Below are 16,554 nucleotides of genomic sequence, written 5' to 3'. Positions count from 1 at the left end.
TGCTTATATGTACTTGATACTTGAATGAATTACGGACTTGGAACATGTATAAAAATTGGATATTCTGATTTTAATGGCTGCATGCTTGCTCCAGTGACTCTCTAGAGGTAGTGAAGCAAAATGGGACCACTAAAAAAGCAGCCTTAATTTGATAGACATAAATATGACATAAATATATTCCTATAGACATAGGCAGTCTATGGATATAAGACATTGCTTATTAGTCTTGCTGACAATTCGTTAAAGCAAAGCTAAACTTTCTCAATCTGCATTAACTTTTTTAAATTCTTATGCTGCTTGCATTAGTAAATAGATAGATTAGTATAATATATCTACTTGTTTAACTTTATTTTTACATTTCTTTAGTTGCTTCCTGGTTTCTGGTTTAGGCCAAAATAATGTCATACATCCCAGGAGTCTTCATGGGCTTTTTTTTTTTTTTTTACTTTCATCTGGAGAAGGGGTTTTCATAGCTAAGTATGCCCTCCTGTCTGCATGCCTGAGCTAAAGGCAGATAGATTCCAATAGAGTTGCACCAATACTAGTATTGGTAACGGTGGCAATGCTAAGCTTTTGCAGGAGTACGTGTACTCCTACAAATGCTTCTATATGAAAACCAATACCTCTGGTGCGGTGTGATTTGATTCAAGGCCATACAAAATGAATGTGATATGAACAGGAATGCGGTGCGATTGAATCACATGCGATTTCCTGCACCGCTCCTGTGTGAACCTAGAGCAGCGATGGTGAACCTTGGCACCCCAAATGTTTTAGAACCATGTTTCTCATGATGCTCATGCATTCTGCAGTGTAGTTGAGCATCATGGGAAATGCAGTTCCAAAACATCTGGGGTGCCAAGGTTCGCCATCACTGACCTAGAGCCATTAGCCCCTCAATTAGAGTCTTGTTTTGGTTCTCAGGCACCATCTCTGAAACCAACAAAGGATATAAAATTACAGAAGCAACCAAAGACATAGAATGAAAAGACTTCCACTGCCACATCAGTGCTGTATACTCCGGGTTCACACAGGAGTGGTGCAGGAAACCACATGTGATTCGGACAGGAATCGCACCGCATTACTATTTCAATCACATGAGATTCTTTGCAGTGCAGTTTGAGCCCATTCATTTCGTATGGGCTCAAATCGCACTGCACCACACGGTATCGGTAATTGGTGTCAGCAAGTACTTGAGCAAAAGTATCAGCACTTTGGCTCGGTCTTAACCACTTGCCGACCGCCGCACGAATATTTACTGCGGCGGTCAGCCCCTCACAGGCAAAGGTTGTACTACGTCGCTAGCCTGTAAGGGTTTTGGGAGCGAGTGCGCGCCGCCGGAGGCGTGCTCCCGCTCACGCGCGGTCACAGACCCCCCCGAGCGTGTGCCCAGCAGTCCCGATGTCCGCCGGGCACTCGCGATCGTCCGTTACACCGGAAGAAAGGCAAGCGGCTGATGTAAACAAAGCCGCCTGTCAGTCTCCCCTGTGTAAGAATGGTGATCAAACGGTTCTACTATGTAGGACCGTTGATCACTGTTCTTACACATGTAGCCACAGCCAATCACAGTTAGAAACACTCCCCTAGGGACACACTTAACCCCTCTCTCTCCAATAAAGTTAACCCCATCACTGCCAGTGTCATTTTTACAGTAACAGTGCGTATGTATAGCACTGATTACTGCAGTAATGTCACTGGTAACCCCAAAAGTGTCAAAAATGTCAGTCAAGGGCCGATCTGTCCGCCGCAATGTCGCAGTCCCACAAAAAAAATCGCAGATCGCCGCCATTACGCGTTAAAGAACAACAACAAAAATGACAAAAATCTTTCCCTTTGTTAGTAAACGCAATAACTTTTGCGCAAACCAATCAAAATACGCTTTTTTGCGATTTTTTTTATTTTTTTTTTTAACTAAACATATGGTAAAAAAAAAAAATTGGCCTATAATTTTAAAAATTTAGATTTTTACATTTTTTTGGGGGGGGAATTTCATATAAAAAAATGTGAAAAATATTGTTATTTTTGCAAAATTGTCACATTTTTTGTTTATAGCGCATGATCAAAAAATCGCACAGGTGATCAAATACCACCAAAAGAAAGTTCTGTTTGTGGGGAAAAAAGGACGTCAAATTTGTTTAGGTACAGCGTCGCACGACCGCGCAATTGTCCGTTAAAGTCACGAAGTGCCGAATCGCAAAATACCCCCTGGTCAAGAAGGGGGTAAAATCTTCCGGGGCTTAAGTGGTTAAAGAAAACATCCCTTCAACCAGGACTTAAATACTACATGAATCATATGCCCTTGCTTAATATCACAGAAGCTAGAAAAGCTAGGGGTGTTTCCCAACAATATAGCGTTTTTTTATTTTGTGGTGCTCAGATACAGTTTAGTTCCACTTTAATAATAAGAAAAGGCAACTAAGGATTTCTTTGCTAAACATTTACAGGATTCATTTACAGTATCACCTTGCGATTCCTTGTTTCTTAGGGCTGTTGTGTAATTATTCTCACATTCCCAGAGTCCCTGGCCCCCCTGCGATCTCCTTTCTTTGGACAAGTGGTGTACATGGGCTGAATGCATTCATTTTCCCACATAAAAAAAAGAGTAGTATTAATTCAATCTTTGCTTTGCTTAGAATTTGATTCCCTAAAGGGATTGAAAACCACTGCAGAAAATATGCCAGTCCCTGTCTGCTTGTATATCTGTTCTCATCAAGATTGAATTGGAAGAAATGAAATGACAGATGGGCATGCATCAAAGTATACAGAGATTCTATAGTGACTCATAATGGCCTATGGTCAGGAGTTCAGTGCAGTTGTGTGGAAGATTCTGATCTGTGGCAATCTGTCATAGTTTTATTTTTACCACGTCACACAACAGATGGCGATTAGAACAATTCATTCATAACATTTCATTCACAAAAGGGATTATTGCCTCTTCCAATGCTTGCAGTCTTTAACAAAATCCGACCAATGTTTGTATTTGCTAAGAGCGCAAGCATTTCCTATGTTGACCTTAATGAACCTCTTGAGTTCTACATTAAATCCCAGTAAGTGTGTGTCCATTTATTGAACAGTAGAATTAGAGGAGAAAAGGAAATGAATGCTTAGTAATAGGGATTTGGATTTCCAGGACACTACACTTTTAATTTGGGGAGAGAGGGACTCAGATTTCCAGGTACAGTACAATGAGCTTGGCAACAGCCGAGTAAGGGCTGGGAGGGAGTGTTATTTCTAACAACATGACATGAGATGGATATGTCATATTGTAATGTATGGCAGACTATTGTCAGAATTGTATCCTACACTTTGGAAAGTCACGTCGTGATCAACCAGCTCTTCTTATATAAATTTCAATAATTGTGATAGTAACAAGTAACATGCATTAAAAGAAAGGTAGGAACTACAGAGCTCGAAATATCCGCCCACCTTTGCTTAAAAGAGTAATGATAGTAATACATTGTTAATAAAATAACACCACTGGCATTAAAGCAAAGAAATAGAACTATATTCTTTGCATAACAATTATAACCTTTTTTTCTCTATCGTTCATTGACAGATGCAGCTTTATATCTTTTTGACTATTGGGTTATGCTGTCCCCTACAGGAGTAGGACACTAGGCAGGAAAAAGCTTTCACCACGCCTATGGGGCTGTCCCTGCAGGCATAACCCCACACACTCTGCTACAGCCCTCAGTTTGTTTCTGCCTAGTTTAAGAGTAGGACCTAGTTCCCTGCTGGGACTTCAGTCTTAGCTGTTATTTTTTGGGAACCTTTTTTTGTAATTTATCCTTTTATTAGTGTTCCTGGACAACTACAAGCAACAGCCAGCTGGGTTTGGGACTGGATATTCTAGATCCTTATGGTCTACCAGCCTGGCCAGCAAGCGTGAGCAGGTTATAGTCCAGCATTAGGCCTCACCACGACAGAACCCCGATTTTAACTGATTTTAAAATGTGAGCTGGAGTTTGGCTTCAAATTGGTGGTGGTTCTAAATCTGCTTATACATTTCAAGCAGAACTCTGGGAATTTTTTTTTTTCCATGCAGTGGGGCTGTGATTAGAGGTGGCGTGGATGAACTTTACAATCTCCCCTAAAAGATTCTACAGTTGGCTTTCAGTTGGTTTCGAACAGCCCATTTACACTATTGTGTCGTGGCAATGCACATGTGCCATTCATTCTGAGTAACACCCAAACATACCTTGGAAATGGATGTACATTGCAGTACAATGGAAAGCCCTGCCATCATTCTGGTGTGCTGCCAGGAGCTCCCATAATTTAATAGGCTGCCGTAATGCAGCGCATGTTATTGTACGACATAAAGCTTGTGTGCTAACGCACCGCAGTCATGTAAATAGGCCCTCACAGCTTAAAAACATCTACCATTTGTTTATATAAGATGGCTAGAAGACTGGCACAATTCTATTGTAACAGAAAGTAATAGAAACAAAACTACAGTTTTTGTACCTCTGTTGTGAAATTTGAAGACCGACTTCTCCCTATTGCTTATACCTACAGAGGTGAATGAGGACTTTCATTCACTGAGAAATAAAGTGCTGTTCATGTGTACTGTAAATACTTAAGAGTTCATTGGCACTTAGTGTTCCTTAACCCAGGACCCTGCATTCTCTATATCTGGTCTCCTACACTACACAGAAAATAGAAATGCAACAGTTTTTGTAAATAGTAACAGCTAAATACCTTTTTCAATCAGCAGTATATAGCAGTCTTGTGACTTGAATCAGTGTCTGGTTAAAGCTAGTAGGAGGAGTTTTCATTCTGCTCAGGCTGCAGGACACCTGGCCCTCTGTCTGGACAGTGCCGATTGGCCCTATGCTGATCACATACACTCTCCCAAGAAAAAAGAAAAACTCTCTAGCAGTATACACCAAACTGAGTATGTGCAGCTCATCCCCTAGTCCCTGTTTTATCAGCAGATAGATTGGTGACTGTGAAAGTAGGTGAGGATCAGAGAAGACATGATCAAACAGCCTTTTTACACACAATGCACATGAATAACCCCTTAGGTTCCACAGTGAGTATAACAAGCATGCTTTATGGCATATACACACTGATATTACTGGTTTGGGTTTAGTACCACTTTAAATTGTGGTTCCAAAACTTAGCAGTGCAGCCATAGCCTCCTCAGAGAGTCAAATACACACAGGAAGACCAAAAATGCCTTCCTGCTCCAACCTTGGCAAAATCCCCTCCCCCTGCTGATTCTAGTAGGTAACCTTTTGGAATATTGTAGGGGGATATTATGGTGCCTCAGGCCAAAAAGGGTGCGACTTTAAGCGCAAGTGATCAAGTACACAAGTTTATACATAAAAACATGGATACGTTTATTTAAATATACATAAATCAAGAAAACCTATAAATTGTGTTCATGTGTGTTTGGGCCTCAACCCAAAGGTGAAAGGGTAGAAAAAAAGAATCAAGTGAATCTGTGACAAGTGTGAGTATGGTGACATAAAATATGGATGTTATCTCTGTTTTTCCTTGCTTGAGTGCTTAGGAAAAAATGTTCACAGAGCTCATCCAGTAGCTGACGTGTTTCGGCTAATTTTAAGCCTTTTTCAAAGATTTGTCACCCAGTCTGTAATGGTAACAATAACAAATCAGTTATTGACTATATAGACAATGTTAGGTCACAAAGAGTGACAGTAGTACTTATACATACATAGTTTTGCCTTTGTCATGTATGCTTCCCTGTGTCCTTTTTAATAGAATCGCAGCAGGAACCAAGTGAATGTGGCCTGGAATGGTATATATATGGGGGTTATGTATAATAAAGGAGCACATAAGATTAGTTAAAAATCTTTCATATGGAATATAGATGAGATTTTAACTTACAAATAGTGCTGCAAGGATTGCAGTCACATGGAGGCTCAGGGGTAGTGGGAGCTTCTTGGGTTACTTCCCCTTACACTGGATGCTATAATTATAAGTATATAAACCATAACCATATATATGTTGGTGGTGATTTTTGTGACTTTATTTGGTAAGGTGAGCATATTTTATTTGTGACTAGAAGAGCGTTGGTGGATAGTGGGTCCACTCTTGGCACTTACGGTTTGCAGATGAGTATTTAAGGGGTTCCATAAGAAGTTCCAGGTTAGCGCAGTCTCCGTCCCTCCTATTCCCTCTCTGCGAGGGAAGTGAGGAGAGTCGCAGGTTCCCTGGCCTTATAAAGCCCTTCGCGCATGCGCTGTAGGCGCCGCACGTACTAGGGCTTCTGACGTCGATGACGTGGCTTCCCTTTACTGCGCATGTGCCTGGGTGATGCGCGCGCAGCGGGAGCCGATCTGACGTTCACGGCCACCGACACGGATAGGAGGAGCCAGTGTCTCCCGAAGGAGGTCTAGGGAGGAGGATGTGATCTCCCTTGTTGGTCCAATTAACTCCTGTGCATGATGTCTTCAAAACCTCTCTTCTGTTGTTGTTACATTTATGACTGCTGTTAAAACTGACTACACAACGCTGTAATTGTATCTCAAAATTGTTTATTGTTTACTGCATTTTGAAAGATCATTTGGATATATTATGCTTATATGCCAAATCGTGTAGTGACCAGTGCCCATTGAATTGCACCCGGCACGGAAAGCCCCTGCTGCTCAGGGGTTAATTGGACCAACAAGGGAGATCACATCCTCCTCCCTAGACCTCCTTCGGGAGACACTGGCTCCTCCTATCCGTGTCGGCGGCCGTGAACGTCAGATCGGCTCCCGCTGCGTGCGCATCACCCAGGCGCATGCGCAGTACAGGGAAGACACGTCATCGACGTCAAAAGCCCTAGTACGTGCGGCGCAACCGGCGTCTCTCCTCACTTCCCTTACAGAGAGGGAATAGGAGGGACGGAGACTGCGCTAACCTGGAACTTCTTATGGAACCCCTTAAATACTCATCTGCAAACCGTAAGTGCCAAGAGTGGACCCACTATCCACCAACGCTCTTCTAAGTCACAAATAAAATATGCTCACCTTACCAAATAAAGTCACAAAAATCACCACCAACATATATATGGTTATGGTTTATCTACTTATAATTATAGCATCCAGTGTAAGGGGAAGTAACCCAAGAAGCTCCCACTACCCCCGAGCCTCCATGTGACTGCAATCCTTGCAGCACTATTTGTAAGTTAAAATCTCATCTATATTCCATATGAAAGATTTTTCACTAATCTTATGTGCTCCTTCATTATACATAACCCCCATATATATATATACCATTCCAGGCCGCATTCACTTGGTTCCTGCTGCGATTCTATTAACCACTTTACCACCGGAGGATTTTCCTGCTAAAAGACCAGGGGTTATTTTGCGATTTTTTACTGCGTGACTTTAACGGACAATCGCGCGGTCGTGCGACGCTGTACCTAAACGAATTTCACGTCCTTTTTTTCCCACAAACAGAGCTTTCTTTTGGTGGTATTTGATCACCTGTGCGATTTTTTGATCACGCGCTATAAACAAAAAAAGAGCGTAATTTTTGCAAAAACAACAATATTTTTCACTTTTTTTTATATGAAATTCCCCCAAAAAAAAATGTAAAAATCAAAATTTTTTAAAATTTTCGGCCAATTTGTTTTACGCTACCTATGTTTGGTAAAAAAAATCGCAAAAAGCGTATTTTGATTGGTTTGCGCAAAAGTTATCGCGTTTACTAACAAAGGGAAAGATTTTTGTCATTTTTGGTGTTTTTTTTTTTAACGAGTAATGGCAGCGATCTGCGATTTTTTTTGCGGTACTGCGACATTGCGGCGGACAGATCGGACCCTTGACTGACATTTTTGACACTTTTGGGGGTACCAGTGACATTACTGCAGTAATCAGTGCTATATATATGCACTGTTACTGCAAAAATGACACTGGCAGGGAAGGGGTTAACAGTATTGGACAGGGAGGGGTTAAGTGTGTCCTAGGGGCGTGATTCTAACTGTGCAGGGACAGGTCTACTAGTGTAAAAACAAAGATCAACAGTTCTACATAGTAGAACTGTTTGATCTTCACTTTTACACAGGGAGAACTGACAGGTGGCTTGTTTACACAAGCCGCTCTGTCTTTCTCCCGCTGTAGCGGCGATCGTAGTGTGACCGGCGGACATCGGGTCCGCCAGTCACACTCCCGCACTCCTCCGTGAACGAGCCGAGGCGGGCGCGCGCCTCGGCGGGCGCGCGCCCGCCCGCTATTGGCTCTGGAAGGAGTGACAGGCGAGCGACGTAGACCTACGTCACTCTGCCTGGCCGGGGCCGACTGCCGCAGTAAATATACTGTGCGCAGTCGGCAAGCGGTTAAAAGGACACAGGGAAGCATACATGACAAAGGCAAAACTATATATGTATAAGTAAAGTACTACTGTCACTCTTTGAGACCTAACATTGTCTACATAGTCAATAACTGATTTGTTATTGTTACCATTACAGACTGGGTGACAAATCTTTGAAAAAGGCTTGAAATTAGCCGAAACGCGTCAGCTCCTGGATGAGCTCTGTGAACATTTTTTCCTAAGCCCTTAAGCAAGGAAAAACAGAGATAACACCCATATTGTATGTCACCATACTCACACTTGTCACAGATTCACTTGAATCTCTTTTTCTACCTTTTCACCTTTGGGCCTCAACCCAAACACATATCAACACAATTTATATGTTTTCTTGATTTATGTATATTTAAATAAACGTATCCGTGTTTTTATGTATAAACTTGTGTACTTGATCACTTGCACTTAAAGTCCCACCCTTTTTGGCCTGAGGCACCATAATATCCCCCTACCATATACAGGGATGGAGGCAACCTCTTACTACCACTAGCTTTTTAGAGATCAAACCATACCCCCACAGACCTTTTGGAATATTGACTAATGGAGCAGGTCATAGCAGTATCCTTTGAACACATCATGTGGAAGCCAATCAATAATCTCACTGCTGCACAGTATTGGTAGAGCGGGCACAAAGTTGAGTAGCATCACTATGGCTATCACTATAGTTTTTTTACATTATTTTTCCTCAGTGCACTATTTCATCTTCTGCTTTCATTTTACTTTTCATAGAAAATCCAGCCAGCCTTGATCTCCCTCAAAAAAAAAAAAAGGACAAGTAAATCACAAGGCTCTTTTTTATGCTCTTTATTAAAATTGCCCCCAAACCATTATAGTTTCACTTTAAAGCCTTTCATGTAACACAGTGAAGTAAAAATAATAGTTTGATGAAGTATTATAGGGCTTTATATTAACCAACGACATCAAATTTTGAATTTGTATCCTGTTGTGTTTTACATTGTTAGATGGTTGAGAATAAGTAGCAATTTTAAGATTATGGCAGCTATACAAGTTGCATACCTAGTACAGCAAAAGAAGAAACTTGCAGACTCGTGTCAGGTTTGTATTGTTGGCTTTGTTTCCTTGTGAAAGCAAAGGCTTTTATTCGCAGCTCGATTTTTGGTTGTCTTGTACAGTGATTATTTTATCCTTTAGAAATAATGATTGTGTATTATGCTATTAAGTTGTTTATCTTGTGGCCCATGCCTAAGCTCCTATGGAAATTTTGGTGGAGTGGCATTAAATGCAGTTTAGTTGGTCTTGACCTGCCAGTTTTTTTAATGGGATACATTTAAAAGGTATAATGGAGAAAAGCTCCCTTTTGGTCTTTTAAACAAAACCTAAGCTGAAGAATACACCCCATCACCCACTGATATGGAAATCATTTACATCACCTTCTTTGTCACTTTACAATTCTTTCCTTTACCACCTTTATCATCCAGGTTTTATATGATCTTATTACATAGACTGGGCTAGCTTGGGCTTCCTGTGTGCAGAGGGTACAGGACCTCACAAATATATATATACATATCTATATCTATATATATATATATATATATATATATATATATATATATATATATATATATATATTACCAAGAGTATTGGGGCGCCTGCCTTTACACGCACATGAACTTTAATGGCATCCCAGCCTTTGTCTGTAGGGTTCAATATTGAGTTGGCCCACCATTTGCAGCTATAACAGCTTCAACTCTTCTGGGAAGGCTGTCCACAAGGTTTAGGAGTGTGTCTATGGGAATGTTTGACCGCTCTTTCAGAAGCACATTTTGTGAGGTCAGGCACTGATGTGGATGAGAAGGCTTGGCTTGCAGTCTCTGCTCGAATTCATCCTAAAGGTTGAGGTCAGGATTCTGTGCAGGCCAGTCAAGTTCCTCCACCCCAAACTCGCTCATCAATGTCTTTATGAACCATGTTTGCTCACTGGTGCTCAGTCATGTAGGAAAAGGAAGGGGTCATCCCCAAACTGTTCCCACAAAGTTGGGAGCATGAAATTGTCCAAACTGTCTTGGTTTGTTGACGCCTTAAGATTTCCCTTTACTGGAACTAAGGGACCAAGCCCAACTCCTGAAAAACAACCCCACACCATAATCCTACCTTCACCAAATGATTTGGACCAGTCCACACACCAGAGTCCATAAAGACATGGATGAGCGCATTTAGGGTGGCCTGGACACAGTCAGATGCAGGTATCTTTTATAGATATCTTTAGTCTACTAGATAGTTGGAAGTTTAAACTCAATCTGATTAGAAAGTTTCAGTTCTTCTTGACAATATTGAATGTGTATAAAGTCAATTTCAGTAGGTTGATATCTAGCTGTTTATGGTTGTTTATGGTCTCATTGTATGGCTTTTTTAATCAATGCTAGCAAAAGTTGAGATAAGCATTATGTACGGGAGAAGGGTGTGGAGGGTACAACACCAAGTTGTATATGCAAGGGAAAGATTTGGAGGATATGGCACCAGGTAGCATTTGCAGGGAAAGGGTTTATACAGTATGACGGTGGGCAATATATACAGAGGAGGAGTGAAGAGGGTATGACAGTGGGCAGTGTCTGCAAGCGAGGGATACAGAGGCTATGATGTTGGGCATTATGTGCAGAGAGGAGTGTGATAGGTTTGATGGCAAGCGGTATGTGCAGAGAGGAGTGTAAAGAGTATGGCAGTGGGCAGTGCACCCAATATTTTGTAGAGGTAGTGGGGAAAGAATGCCATGGCAGTGCACACAGTTGAACTATAGAAGGTTGGGTGTGTAAGGCACACTTTTACTAGTTTTTATTCTGATTATTCATTTTTTTTACAACATTGAAGATCTGTTAGACCCTTGATACCTCCCCTGTGTCTGTCAGATACAGATCTGGGACAGGAAGTGTGTATTCTCTCTGTGTTGTGTAATTGCATATGTGGTCTGTCCGCTGTGCTTTACCCATACATGCATGTATGGTGCCTTTACCCAGAATAGAAAGCAGTATGTTTTGGGAAATAAGCTATTTGCGCATGCCTAGGCCATTGATGTTTACACAAGTACGGCTATGTGTAGCCATTCACCTGTATGGGCGGCAGTACTCAATGCTGAGCTGCTTCAGGACCTCCTTGTGCATAAGGCCTAAGAGTGTAAATTTCTCTCTGTGGAGGAAGCTTCCAATTCTGCTGACAATAAACATGAGAGCTTCTAGAAAGGAGAAATAGGCTGGGGAGTGAACACTGAGAAGTGCAGACAGGTAGATAGGAGTATACCTAATACAGGTGTAAAGCTGAATATGTGCCTGAAAGCCAAAATGTTCAATGGATTTTCAATAATACAGGATATAGGAAGGTTAGCTCTGTGTACTGGAAGAGCCATCTCACTGCTGCCATGGATGCTGGAAGTGAGGTGCGTGCTGGGGCAGGACATAGAGGAAAAACAATGGGTGTGCTGGGACTAGTAGTGCATGCCCTGTGTAGCTAAATTCAAGAGGAAGGCAGAATTCCCCACTGACAAAGGTAAAGTGGAACTTCGGCATTATATTATGTATGGTATCAAAGGAATAGGATGGGCAATTACATAGACTAAAAAGTGTTGAGCAGACACGTGTGTATCAAGAGGCTTTGCTTCATAAGAAGCGATGTGCTTTCATCAGTTATTTGCTTTTATGTAAAGATTGCATTATCCCTGTTTGCTGTTGTGTAAAGAGGAGGGGCAGTAGCTAAAATGAATAAAATAAAACCCATGAGAGATTTCTGTAGACTACTGTTTAGTGCTCGTCTTTTCTATCCTTATTGAATGTCTGTATTTCTTTAAGTCTCAGTCTACACTAATGCGATGCGGGAAATGCACATGATTCGCTGCATTTCCCCGCATCACACTCTAATCACTAGCACGGCATCCATGCTATCTGCTGCGGGTGTCAAGGTTATCTTAACGACACCCTGAAACAGATGACAAAATGCAGTGTGTTTGCCAGAATCACATCAAATGGGTGTGGTCACACATGCAATGTGATTGGGGTGCGGGAAGAAAAAAAGGGTCCCGCACCATTTTGGTGCTGATGCAATGCAATATCAGCTATACAAATCTCATTGCATGTGATGTGCACCGGAATGCGTTGTGATTCTTGTAGGAATCACATGCAGTGTTTTCCCACGCACCGGTGTTAGCCTAGCCTAAAATGTTAGTTCAACTTTTCAGAACAGAATGATGGTGAGCTAACACCATATACTCGCTCAATAAACATCAGTTTTCTTACTGTAAGTGGCCGTTAATGGTAAAATGCTTCTTCTCTCTCCTAAATTGTTTCTTTTTTCATTGACAGATCACCAGAAACTGGAGCGTGAAGCAAGAATCTGTCGTCTTCTGAAGCATCCTAATATTGGTAAACATTATTTAGTCTTGTAAACCATTCATTTAATTTGGATTTGGGACTAATGTGGTCGTATATGGCTCGATATTACCCATTTCCATAAAGTAATCTGTGCCATGTTAGCTATAAAACTTGGCTATCTCTGTACACAAATTTTCCCTGTCATATCCTCATTGTGGCGAGAGCCCAAAGCAGTAGTATTTTAGATGTGCTTTAGACAAATACAATATTTTACAGTGGTTAAATTCTAATTCCTTTTGTGCAGCAATCTTTTTTTTTTTTTTTTTTTAAACAGCCCAGGGTTTTGTTGGGCTTTTCATCAATGGCTGCTATTAATTAAAGTCGTTGTGAATCCTTACATATACCCATTGAAATAACTGACCTCAGGTGATACAGAGATAAATCCTCCTACATATGTTGTACCTCTTTATCTGCAGTCTTCTCTTCTTTACATCTGTTCAAAGTGCAGCATTTATAAAGCTTGTCGGAGCTGTCAGAGAACAGGGGCAGAGAGTTGAAAATACACACTGCAGAGCTCAGTGTGGAGAGCTCTGAGAACTGATTGGAGGGAAGGGACACAACCCTTTCACATGACACACAGGAACAGACCTAAGGCTGTCAATCAAGAACTATGTGCTGGAGCTCCCTCCCCTGTCCACTTTCTCTCTTGGTATCAGGAAAACCTGTCAGAAGTGACTCACGCTGGTAGCAGCGTAACGAGGCAGCAGACATAAATGACACTTAGTGCTCTTAATTGAGATAATGCACACTATAGAGCAGTGGCGGGGCTGCCAGAGTAGCAGCAGTCACCATTGCGACTGGGACCTGGAGTTCCGCCACTGTGGGAGGGCCCAACCGCCCGTCAGTTTGTACATTCATTCATTCCGCCCTGTGGGGGTGTGTGGCCGGCCGCTGAGGGGAGGCGGAACTGAGTGTCCACAGTTTGGATCCCCGCCTATCCTCTCCAGGGAGAGAAGCTGTTTAGGGAGGACACTGAGAAAAAAAAATGTCAGCTGACACCAATATAGTTAAGGGGGGAGGGGGGGCTCTCACCTCTGAAAGTAGACCCCACGTAGGCTCATGTAGTGAATACTGAGGGGAAATCGACTTCCTGACAAGGTAAGTGACAAATTGCAACTGATCTCAACTTCCACTGCCTCTTACTGATCCCCCCACCACAGATCTCATCTCTATTCCCCCCATCAACTCTACAACAGATAGGAATGAGATCTGTGGTGGGGGGAATCAATAAGAGGCAAAGGTGGTGTGGGGAAGATCACCACCACTGTCATTAATCCCACCCCCTCACCACCATCGCTGTAACTAATCCCACCCCCTCATTATCACCGCTGTCACTAATCCCACCCTTTCACCGCTGTCACTACTCCCACCCCCTCACCACCACCGCTGTCACTAATCCCACCCCCCTCACCATCACCGCTGTTACTAATCCCACCCCCCTCACTGCCACTGATCCCACCCCCCTCACCACCACTGCCACTGATCCCACGCGTTCCCCACCACCGCTGCCGCTGATTCCACCCCCTTAACTACCACTGCTGTCATTGATTACACCCCCCTCACCATCACCGCTACCACTAATCTTTCCCCCCCTCACCACCACCGCTGCCACTGATCTCACCCCTTTTACCACCACCACTGCCACTGATGCCACCCTCTCACCACCACCACCGCAGCCACTGATCCCCACCCCCCTCACCACCGCTGCCACTGATCCCTCCCCCTCACCACCACCACTGCTGCCACTGATCCCACCTGCCTCAATATCACCAACACTGCCACTGATCCCACCCCCTTCACCACCACCACCCCCCACCCTGCTGCCACTCATCCCACCCCCTTCATCACCACCACTGCAACTCATCCCATCCCACCACAGCTGCCAATGATCCAATCCCACCACCACCGCTGCCACTGATCCCATCCCACCACCGCCGCTGCCACTGATCCCATCCCACCACCACTGCTGTCACTGATCCCATCCCACCACCACCGCTGCCACTGATCTCATCCCCACCACCACCGCTGCCACTGATCTCATCCCCACCACCACCGCTGCCACTGATCTTATTCCCCCCACCACCACTGCCACTGATCCCATACCCCCCACCACCGCTGCCACTCATTCCATCCCATCTCCCCACCACTACCGCCACCAATCCCATCCCACCACCACCTCTGCCACTGATTCCATCCCACCACCAACGCTGCCACTGATCCCATCCCACCACTGCCACTCATCCCATCCCACCACCGCTGCCAATGACCCAATCCCCCCACCACTGCTGCCACTGTTCTTATCCCCCCCACCACTGCTGCCACCCATCCCCTACCACTACCACCACCACTCATCCCACCACAGCTGCCACTGATCCTATCCCACCAACACCCCTGCCATTGATTCTATCCCACCATCACCTCTGCCACTCATCCCATCCTATTTCCCCACCACTGCAACTCATCCCATCCCACCACTACTGCTGCCACTGATCCCATTCCCCCCACCGCTGCCACTTATTCCATTCCCCCCCCCCCATTACCGCTGCCACTCATCCCATTCTATTCCCCCATCACTACCACCACCGCTGCGACTCATTCCAACTCCATTCTCCAGGGGGCCCATGCCTCACCCCTGTACACCTAGATCGGAAGGGCAGCGGGCAGGATATAGAGGGAACAGCCCCCCCCCCCCTTCTGCTGCAGGAAGAAAATGTAGGGGATCAGTTTCTCTATATGCCGCCCCCGCCACCCCTTCTATCCAGGTGTAGGAGGGTGACGCATGGGGCTGGGTCGCCCCGGGGGTCAAGGGGGTCCTTCATGGTTTCTTGCACCAGGGCCCTGAAGGTTCTAGTTATGCCTCTCCTATAGAGGGATATGTTTTGTTCATATATCATGTCTGAGGTTTACAACCACTTTAAGCATTTTGCGCCGGCTCCTCCTGGCCCTTTAAGAAGTTTCAGATGCCGGGAGGTGGGGCAGGGTTTATGATCATGTGACCACCGTGATTGGCTGTCACGACAATCCTATGATCGAAAATCTCCCAAACGCAATAAGCAATCAGGAGTTCCCTGTTAGCTGCCACAGGGCGCACGCTCTCGGTACAGCTGTGTAGGCTAATTGGTATACAAATATGCGACTTCTTGGGCGCCAAGGCCTACCCACCAAGAGGCCACATATTTGCATACTGTCGGCGCTGGGGTTAAGCTGATTTGTGTTCTCGGATCTTAATAAAGTATACCCTGGAACCCAGAAGCTGTAGGGCTTTCGTTGTTATAATGCCTTCAATCTTAGGACCACATCTTATCTGGTTGCTAGACCTCAATAATTAGTTGGCTGTGCTCAGGCCTTTTCATACAGTATATAAGTTGACCTATGGTAAGGGTTCTCTCACTTTTTGAGCCTGCATCTGACAGAGCACAATCTGTGGTTAACTCTATGATTGGGCTAACAGCTATAGAGTCTGCCCACTGCCATCTGCTGTCAACCACAAGAGAGGCAGACCAGATGGGGAACTAGTCTCTCAGAATTCCCCATCAAGCTCCTCCCACCCCACAACAAAACTTTTTGGCCAATTCGCCATTCTATGTGACAGGCGCACTGACATATCAGGGACAGCAGAGACGAGCTGTCTCCTGTGTCTACCACATTAGCCCACTGAAGAATGGCACCAAATCGTAAACAAAGAACGGACATCATGGGCACAGTTGCAAGGTAGATAGATTAGCATAATAGAGGAGGATAAAGGGCTTTTAGAACACAAATTTAAATCATTTCAAAAATGTGTGAACTTAAGCCCAACTCCAGGCTCCTGTTAAATCTACCCTCCAACATTGCATGAATTAAAGAGGTTGTAAACTCTGAG

The 16,554-nt window shown here is 43.9% G+C and overlaps 1 protein-coding gene across 9 annotated transcripts in view; it reads left to right on the top strand.

The window, feature by feature from the left end:
* CAMK2D (calcium/calmodulin dependent protein kinase II delta) overlaps positions 1–16,554 on the top strand; it is a 446,499-nt gene that overhangs the window by 137,524 nt on the left and 292,421 nt on the right. For all 9 annotated transcript variants that reach the window (XM_082254334.1, XM_082254332.1, XM_082254339.1 and 6 more), the window contains exon 3: positions 12,624–12,683. In XM_082254334.1, the coding sequence (XP_082110460.1) occupies positions 12,624–12,683 (60 nt within the window). The remainder of the gene's footprint in view (positions 1–12,623; positions 12,684–16,554) is intronic.

This window comes from Pelophylax lessonae (assembly GCF_965119305.1).
Source record: "Pelophylax lessonae genome assembly, chromosome: 1".
Taxonomy (NCBI): domain Eukaryota; kingdom Metazoa; phylum Chordata; class Amphibia; order Anura; family Ranidae; genus Pelophylax; species Pelophylax lessonae.
This window is presented reverse-complemented; position numbering and strand designations above follow the sequence as displayed.